Source organism: Balaenoptera acutorostrata, chromosome 13, assembly GCF_949987535.1.
Source record: "Balaenoptera acutorostrata chromosome 13, mBalAcu1.1, whole genome shotgun sequence".
In the NCBI taxonomy this organism is placed as follows: Eukaryota; Metazoa; Chordata; class Mammalia; order Artiodactyla; family Balaenopteridae; genus Balaenoptera; species Balaenoptera acutorostrata.
In genome coordinates this window covers 73,190,093-73,199,748 of record NC_080076.1, presented here as the reverse complement: position 1 = coordinate 73,199,748, position 9,656 = coordinate 73,190,093, and the positions used below count along the sequence as shown (strand labels likewise).

At 44.5% G+C, this 9,656-nt stretch overlaps 1 protein-coding gene across 4 annotated transcripts in view; it reads left to right on the top strand.

Annotated features, from left to right (window-relative positions):
- The first annotated feature begins 931 nt into the window (after positions 1-931).
- Positions 932-9,656, top strand: part of PISD (phosphatidylserine decarboxylase) — a 39,417-nt gene continuing 30,692 nt past the window's right edge. For 2 of the 4 annotated variants that reach the window (XM_028163711.2, XM_007170647.3), the window contains exons 1-2: positions 932-1,015; positions 7,712-7,791. In XM_028163711.2, the coding sequence (XP_028019512.1) occupies positions 951-1,015; positions 7,712-7,791 (145 nt within the window). In that variant the 5' untranslated portion in view covers positions 932-950. Of the gene's footprint in view, positions 1,016-7,711; positions 7,792-9,656 lie in introns of those variants that run through there. The other 2 variants (XM_057527259.1, XM_057527265.1) reach the window with 2 other exon arrangements.

Sequence of the window (9,656 nt, the reverse complement as noted above, 5' to 3'; positions counted from 1 at the left end):
AGGTACCAGGCATTATACCCCTCCTGCTGTGTCAAACGCCTGGTGAAGACAAGTGCTATTAGCAGCTTAGGGGAGAAAAAAGAGGAGCTGTACTCCTTCAGTTTGGGGACCCATACTCAGCCAGAGTCTAGGCAAAGGGCTTAAAAGGAAGGATGTTAGATCATGGGTTTTGGAATCAGAGATGTATGTTCAAATTCTAGCTTTTCTCCTTTATAGCTGTGTGCCCTTGAGCATTCTAATGGTTAACTTTCCTGAGCTCTGTTTTCTCTATCTTTAAAATGAGAATAATTCTCAGGGCTGGCTGGCGGTCTCTAGTTTTTTCCCCTTTAAAAAAAAAAAAAAAAAAGCTGATACTACTGAAAAGTCTATTTTCTCTTAAATCTGAAGATCAGGAATCTTTGCAGGAGCACGCACTATCACACCCGGCACCTCATTCGACGACTAATTGCACTTCTAGGTGATCCAAGACCTCTGGTCTCTAGACTCCCAGATAGTACAGCGATGGGAGGTAAGAATGAGACACGATGCATGCTAAGTCATCAGCACAGAGCCTGACACTTAGGAAGCGCTTAGTCAATGGTAGCTGAGTTGTGGACGCTCTCAGTTTCCCCATCCGTAAAATGAACGATTTAGCTCAGTTGATCCATTCTCGGACCTTGGGTGAATCAGATATTCCAGGCACATGCGGAAACGCACGTCAGAGGGAAAAAGGAGGACTGGCAACGCTGTGCCCAGGTCCAGGTTTAGCACTGTAAGCGCCACCACCGGCGGCACCTATCCGCCTAGTCAGACGGAGGGTACCCGGAGCAGCCGGGGGAGGAGCTTAGACAGCTCTGCCCTCACACGCTCCGCTTTCTTCATTGGCCCTGTGAGTTCGAGGCTCGTGACGTCACGCGCGTGCGACTCGCGTGTAAAAGGGAGGCGTGTCCCGCCGAGAAGCTGGAGACAAGATGGCGGCGTCTGTGGGTCCGGGATGTTTGAGGTTGCTGCGCGGTGTCGCGCCGTGGCGAAGCAGGTACAGCTGCTTGGGGACCTGCGGGGGGGTGGCCGGGGCCAAACTGGGGTCTGGAGAGAGGAATCGTTTCTCTGTCGCGGGCTCGCCCTGAGGAGAGCTCGAGTGGAGACGTAGGCACTCACCTTAACCTGGAGCTCGCGAGCAGGTGCGACTGCCGCCGCGTAGGGCGGTCCGCGTCTGGCCTAAGCGCTCTCTCCTTGCCCTTTTCACAAGGGACAAAAAGCAAAGATATAAACAAAAAGACCCAACCAGTGAAATAGGCTGTGTGCCCGCCACTTATAGCCGAGGCAGGGCTGGACGCCTCTTTCTCAGGGATTCGTGTTGCTGGGAGGGGCGGCGTGATGTGGGAAGAGCACTGGACTGGGAGTCGGGCGGCTTTCACTTCGGATTCTTGGTCTTTGAAGCGAGAGGGTTGGACTCGGTTATCTCAAAATCGTCCATGATGGAAATGGGGTCTTAGTTACCCCGGTGACTCCCAACTCTTAGGTTGTTAGAGGGGTCATCTAAATCAAGCTCTTTCTTTTTGGAGTTAGCAAAATTGAGGCCATGAGGGAGGGAGGGACTTGCTCAGTTTCACCCAGCCAGCTAGTAGCAGAGCCGGGACCCATACCCGGGTACCTCTCTCTCTCTCAGGCAAGGACCTTTCCCTCAGGCTGCCTACCGTGAGGACATTCATTATTCGAAATAGCTTATGTAAGAACCAGTTTGGGAACATTTGGACTCTCAGAAAATGGATTAAAATGTTGGTAGCTATGACTCAGAGTCTGCTGCTCCGTGTCATTTCAAAGAGCTAAGGTTTGAGAGACACACGGTACTTTTGTGTTTCAGGCAACCTTCATTTTGTCAGCGTTGGCCAAAGCTTGCGCTGTAATTTTGGGAAGTAAGGACACTGGTTTCGGACTGAAAGGGAGCAGAAACTGTCATTGCCCTGAACACGAAAGCTTCACTCTATTATTAACTACTCAGAAATGGTGTAACTTTCTCAGGAGGAGGCTCTGCAATGTAATTGTAACTGTTAGGATTTGGACAGAAGGGTCTCTGTGATTTTAATGTTGTTACCAGGTGTGCTGTTTATGAGTCAGTCGTGAAATCATCTAAAATGTGTCATAAGTTGGAAAGACTAAAAAATGACCCTCCTAAAAAAAAAAAAAAAAAATGACCCTCCTAAAATTTTTTCTTTTTTTTTTTTTTTGCTTAACGATGGTGAGGAGGATGTACTTCACTCATTATCATTTAAAAAGGGAAAGGGAAAAAAAGTCATAACTTTAGTACCAGTGTAGGTAGATAAGACTGGATTTAGGTGCAATTTAAGGAGGGTGAGGATTTGGGTACAGTAAGAACTCAATTTTCAAAGGTATTACGTATCCAGATGGGAACTATATTTAGATGCAAAAAAACCCCAAAAGAGACCATTTCCATGATTTTTAAGTAAAGCAGTGTCTGTGAGACATATGTTTGAAAACCTCATATTGCAGGGAAGTTTTTCAGTACCTGGGTGATAGGTGAAAGGTGAGAGAACAAAAAAGAAAGCAATTATGGGTGATAATTTAGGGCCATGTTTCCCAAATTTGTTTGATGAAAAAATGGGGTGGGTGTTTATTAGAAAAAGAGATTTCCAGGTACATCCCCCAATACTGCCAAATTCAGGTTCAGTAGATGTAGGTTGGGGCTCTGGCAGCTGTGTTCTTTACACATGTCCTGGATGATTCTTAGGTTCAGGCAAGTATGGACATAGTGCCCAAGGAGTGGTTGCTTGTGCAAGACTTTCCTTCAGGAATACTTATGACATTCCTACCACTGCCAGCTGCGGTGCCAGGGATCGGGAGGGGGAGGGAGAGCAGGGGAAGAGAGAGGAATTAAAAGATATAGGCCTCGTGTTTAAAGAACGTTACAGTTTAGTAGAAGAGCAAGGGAACATTACTAAATAATATGAGATAGAACGTGGAATGAGGCCTTCAAGAGGCCTGCCAGTTCATTTTCAGAACTTTCACAGCTCTAAAAAGCAGGAGAGACATAAGGACTATAGTTAGTGTTGCCACCAGGGGTGATGTTAAAAATAATTTAAAACTATGACAGTGTGGACACAAACCATTCAGAGTGGTCACAGACAGTTAATATGGCCATCCCAGTGTGTGCCAGCTGAATGTCAACTCTGTTACTTTTAATAATAGTAATATGTAACTAGGTGCCAGGGCCTGGGCTTAAGGTTTTATGTGATTGTCTCATTTATTCCTAATGAGGTAGGTCCTGTTTTTACAGGTGGAGAAACTGAGGCTTAGGATTGGTTAAGAAATGCCTTAAGGTCACAGAGCTAATTAATAAGTGGCAGGATGGAGACTTGAGCCACACAATCAGACTTGAGTGCTTAATCCTGGGCTTTAATTGCCCACTTGCAGGAGGCCCACGTGAATTCACCATGTAGAAGTTACATGTGATTGAACCTAGCCAACCGTTCATTTCTCTGAAGCTTAATCTCACTATTGAGATTGCGGTCCAGGGGGAAGACAGACAAACCCCTGCATTTGAGGGGTACAGACGGTAAACAAATGAGTGAATATATATAAAATCTGTTCATTTCGGGTAGTGAGAAGTGTTACGAAGAAAAATAAAGGCAGGTAATTAAGGGATTAAAGAACGCTCCAGAGGGACAACTTTTGGGCTTGTGGTGAGGAGAAACCAACCAGGAGGAAGCATTTGAGCAGAGAACTGAATGAGGAGGGACTGAGCCAGCTGGAGGGGTATGCCCAGCAGAGCAAACAGCAAATGCAGAGGCGTGAGTGTGCAAGGAATGGGGGCAGGTGAGTGAGGAGAAGGGAAGCAGCAGGAGGTCTGAGGGTTCAGCGAGGACCACTTACATAGGGTCTGGTCTTATTTTCTGTTTTGAAAAGGTCACTCTGGCTGTTCTGTGGTGAATGGGACACAGAAGCCAAGCAGGGGGAACAGGCTAGTGCAGTCCTTCAGTGATAGATCTGGTGGCTCAGGCCAGAGTGAGAGTGGTGGCAGAGAAGTAGGCAGATAAGGGTGTATTTTGAAGGTAGAGACTTCATGCCTTGTCAGTGGATTGAATGTGGATAGTGAGAAAGAAAGGACTTACAAAGGAGTCCCTAGGGTTTCGACTTGTGCAGCTGGGTGAATGGTGGTGCCTTTTTTCTGAGATGGTATATTAATTATAGCAGTGTTGCTGTGGTAACAGGTAAACTCCAGCATCTCAGTGATTTAACACAGTAAAAGTTTTTGTCTCAATCATGTAAAGTCCCAGTGGGTGCGCCTGATCTGCAGGGCAGCAGTGATTTGAGGACCCATCTCCTGCCATCTTTAATACATGGCTTCCCAAAGTCTGCATGTTTGCATCAAACAGGCTGAAACGGGACAGCCTGGGAAGTCTGAACTGTTCTTACAGTGGTTAGAACTCAGTTATGTGGCCACACCCTATTGCACGGGAGGCTGGGAAATGTAGTCTGTTGGGTAGAGGAAGTGGATTTAATAACCATCTGGCTAGTCTCTGCCACAGATGGACAACTCTGAGGGTGGAGCAGGTTGAACGGGAGTGAGGGAGTATCAGGAATTCTGTTCTGGACAAACTCAGTTTGAGGTGATTCAGAGTGGGGATGTTGGGTAGCCAGGTGGAAATATGGTCCAGAGGTCTTTGAAGGAGCAGTGAGGGAGTCCTCAGTATCTGGCTATTTAAAGCTGCGGGACTGGGTGAACATGTCTGGGGGAGAGCACAGACAGAGAAGAGGTCTGAACTCTGGGCACGGCAGCTGTTTGAAGTTAGGGAGAGGCTGGAGAGGTAGGAAGATCAGGGTCCCAAAGGCTAAATGTATTTCAAGAAGGAGAAAGTGAATGAAGTCAAAAGATACAACTTATAAAATATCTAAGTCCTGGGGATGTAATGTGCAGCATGGTGACTACAGTTAACAATACTGTATTGTATATTTAAAAGTTGCTAAGAGAGTAGATCTTTTTCATCACAAGAAAAAATTTTTTGTAAATATGTATGGTGAGGGATGTTAACTAGACTTATTGTGGTGATCCTTTCACAATATATACAAATAGGGAATAATGTTGTACATCTGAAACTAATATAATGTTACATGTCAATTATACCTCAGTGTGGGGGGGGGGAGGAAGGGCTCACCAGTGGCCGATGCTGCTGAGAAGTCACATAACACGAGGTCCAAGAAATATGTGTTGGGGTTGACAACGTGGAAGTTGGTGACCTTGACAAGAAATGACGTGGTGGGAACAAAAGCCTGGTTGACTGGGATGAAGAGAGAGGGGGAGGGGAGGAAGTGATGACAGGGAACATTGCTCTTTCAAAGAGCCTGCAGTGGGGTGGACAGTGTTTCTGTAAGATTGGAGAAAGTACAACATTTATATGAGGATAGGAATGATCCAGGAATGAAAGACAAGCTGATGCAACTGGGGTGTTTGCCAGGCACTTGTTCCAGGAGCTGGGGCTACAGCAGTGAACGAGAGACCAAGACTCTGTTCTCAGGAAGATCCGTATGCAAACCAGCCACCTGAGTGCCACGCATTGGGTTACAGTGGATAAATGATTATCTCCCACTTGTACCTCCCCCAGCCCACACCCCCCTCCTCACAAAAAAAAAAAGCCTTATTCAACAGTCTGCAAACATTCTTTCAGTTAGGGGGTTCAGCAGCAATTCTGGAGCACACAATGTAGCAGTGTGCACAACACAATACAGCCTTTAGTCAGATTTTACACTTCTTGTTCTTATTCCATTTGGAAAGCAGGGTTTTAGGCGCTTAGCTTTTGCAGTGGGAGTGCCCAGTCTAAGAGATGAGCATTGTTCACTGCTGAAAGAACATTCAGGTACTGCAATACACCCTCCTTTGTGTTAATAACTGTCCATCTGTCTGGCCTCTGGGGGGGGTGGTGATTGTCATGGTCCCAGGCTTGTTCTCCATACAGACCTTGCTTGCCTGTAGGAGAATCAGAGTCGTCATGTTAGCACCATGCTGTGAGAGTGTTGTTAAGTCAAGGAAATTTCATGTGAAAAAATGAAGGTGTTTAAATCTGATAAAATCTACAGGATGTCTATGTGAGACATAACTACTGACTATCCATGAATGTCAATATCATTGTATGAAAGTCATAAATGCAGTTCTCTTCTCCACAAAAATAGCAGTTTAGACATTTATAATAGAGTAGATTTCTGCTTCTCTCATAAAGGGCTTCAAGGAAAAAAAAGAAACACACACTGACAAGGACATAGTTTCTTTACTTTAGATTTCAGGCCAATATTTGGGGGAACTGAAGTGCTATCTGAATTGAAGGTGGGGTGTTTGCTCTTTGATTAAGGAGAGAGCCAGTTCACTAAAAATTCATTCATGCTTTCCTTGCTGGCCAAGTCACTTATTGCCACTGGGGATATGTCCAGTTTCCCTGGGTGAAGAGGAAACAAAGAAGAGAAACAAAGAATCAGAAATAATATTTTCTTAGAGCTTGAAGCCATGAGAATAGTCACTTTTTTCTCAGAATGCCTGAAAACCCTATTCACTCTTTGAAAGTAGCTTTTGTGGCAAAGTAGCCACAAATATTAATTTAAAGATTCCAAACCAGTTGAGCCTTCCAGACTCAAAGTAGATTAGAATAGTTCAGCCTGGTTTGTGTCATTTTTTTTTTCCAGGGCAAACATTTAAAGTTTAAAATTTCAGGGAATTCACTGGTGGTCCAGTGGTTAGGACTCCACACTTCCCGCTGCAGGGGCCATGGGTTCAATCCTGCAAGCTGTGGCGCGGCCAAAAAGAAAAAAAAACAGTTTAAAATTTCAACCACTTTATTAGGTTCTTTAATGAGTAGGGGTTAGAGGCTACAAGGCTGTGTATAGCTCTTTGTTTGTGGTGAAGAAACGTATGGCTTTGTGTAAGTGCCGGGTTTACTTCTTATTATGCTCTTATACTTAATTAAGAAAAGAGCAACTTTGTGTGTGAAAAAATTTTAGACTTACAGAAAAGTTATAAAAATAGTACAGAGAATTCCCAAATACCCTGTCCTCTGATTCCCCATATATCAACTATATTTGCTTTATCATTCTCTCTCCCTTCCTCTCCCTGTTTTTCTCTTTGTGAGTGTGTGTTTGTATATATTTTTTTCTGAAACACTTGATGCCCCTTTACCTTTAAATATTTGAGCCCTTTTTGTATAAGGACGTTTTCTTACAAAAACCACAGTACAATGGTCAAAGCCAGGAAATTAACACAGACACAATACTATTATTGAATCTATAGACTATATTCAAATTTTAGAAGTTGGGGACTTCCCTGGTGGCACAGTGGTTAAGAACCCGCCTGCCAATGCAGGGGACACGGGTTCGAGCCCTGGTCCGGGAAGATCCCACATGCCGTGGAGCAACTAAGCCCCTGCGCCACAACTACTGAGCCTGCGCTCTAGAGCCCGTGAGCCACAACTACTGAGCCCACGTGCCACAACTACTGAACCCGCGTGCCTAGAGCCCGTGCTCCGCAACAAGAGAAGCCACTGCAATGAGAAGCCCATGCACCGCAATGAAGAGTAGCCCCTGCTTGCCGCAACTAGAGAAAGCCCGCATGCAGCAACAAAGACCCAATGCAGCCATAAATAAATAAATTAAAAAAAAAAACTTTAGAAGTTGATCCACTAATTTCTTTTCAATTAAAAAAGTGTTTAATGCTTCATTTTTGCTTTTGTAGGCGCCATCACTGTGAAGACATTGCCCTGAGCCATTTCCTTCAGTCCTTAAGGAAGCTGCCTCTCAGAACTTTTTCCACAAGTAAGTAGCAGTTAGAGGCAATGCTGGCCTCTCTGCTTCAGTTTGTCAGTAAATTGGGATAAAGACAGCACGTATTTCATAGGGTTGTTGTTAGAATTAGATGGAATTGTGCCTGCAAAGTGCTTAGAGTACCTGGCATGTAGGTACCACTGAAGCATTAGCTGCTGTTATCTGATGGTTTTTACTGGCTGTGGAGTATTCCGTCGCATGACTGTACTGTTTGGTGTTGGACATTTAAGTTGCTCCTAGTCTTTTCCTATTACAGACAGTTCTGTACTAACATTTTTGTGCATCCTCAGAATAAATTTGTAGACTTAGAATTGCTGGATCAAAAGGTTTGTGTATTTTATAATTTGGTATTTAAGCCAAATTACTCTTCAGAGAAGGTTGTCCCAGTTTACACTCCTCTGAGCAGGATGTGCTCATGAGTACATCAGTTCCCCACACCCTCATCAGCACTGGCTTATGAACTTTTTGGATCTTGTAAGCAGCTATTGGAACCTGTACAAAAATGTATATTGTCTTTATTAACTAAATATCCTTTTTATTCTATCATACTGGAAGCTATTTTTGACTGTCCAGTAATCATACCTTGGGAATAAAATGAGATGGTTAATGAGAATAAAAACAAAAGGCTTATTAAGGTAGTTAATAGGTGTTACTTATTTAATTAGGACTTGCAGGCTGGAACACATAGGAATCACTTGAAGGGTTCAGGGGGAGCCTCAGAAATCAAGCCAGAATCTTGGATCTGCAGAAAAGCTGTTCTTTTTTAAAGTGACAAATGCAGCAGAGAGGCGGTCAGGAGTGGAGGGCACTCTGTGCTTACTACTTGGAGGAGTAGTAAGCAGAGAGAGTGTGACCAGTTGGAGGAGTAGAGAAGAGAGAGTGTGTAGTAAGAGAGAGAAGAAGAGAAGAGAGAGTAGTAAGCAGAGAGAGGCAAGAGAAAGACCTATAGTTGAAGAAAGGTCCAGTGTAGCAGAAGCATGTAGGAGAGTGTGACCAGTCAGCCTAGGGTGCTGATTCAGTGCAGGTAGGGAGTGTACAACAGTTCTCTCATCACCAAATATTTCAGAAAGAGGAAAAAAAATATTTCTTGCTTTTTGACAAGATTTTCTGGTCAGAGGTAGAATATTTAGTTGTTCAATAGTAAGGGTTCATTAGGAGTAATCAGAAAATGGAGGAGAGGGGCTTCCCTGGTGGCGCAGTGGTTGAGAGTCTGCCTGCCAATGCAGGGGACATGGGTTCAAGCCCTGGTCTGGGAAGATCCTACATGCCGCGGAAGAACTAGGCCCATGAGCCACAGTTGCTGAGCCTGCGCGTCTGGAGCCTGTGCTCCGCAACAAGAGAGGCCGCGATAATGAGAGGCCCGCGCACCGCGATGAAGAGTGGCCCCCACTTGCCACAACTAGAGAGGGCCCTCGCACAGAAACGAAGACCCAGCACAGCCATAAAATAAATAAATTAAATAAATAAATAAACCCCAAAAAAGTTAAAAAAATAAAAAATAAAATAAGCTAGAGAGAAATAAGTTGGCTTTAAAAAAAAAAAAGAAAATGGAGGAGATTAATGACATCTATACTTGTTCGTTAAAAAAACGAAACAGCAGGAAATTCCCTGATGGTCCAGTGGTCAGGACTCTGCGCTCTCACTGCTGAGGACCCAAGTTCAATCCCTGGTTGGGGAACTAAAATCCCACAAGCCTCTCGGCACGGCCAAAAAAAAAAAAAAAAAGAAAGAAAGAAAAAGAAACAGCAACAACCAAAAGGTGGTGGAGGGACAGGGACAAATGGGCAGGACCATTTCCTTCCGTTTGAAGCCAAGGACAGGATGAAGGTTTTGTTCAGGCTACTGAGAAGTCAGCT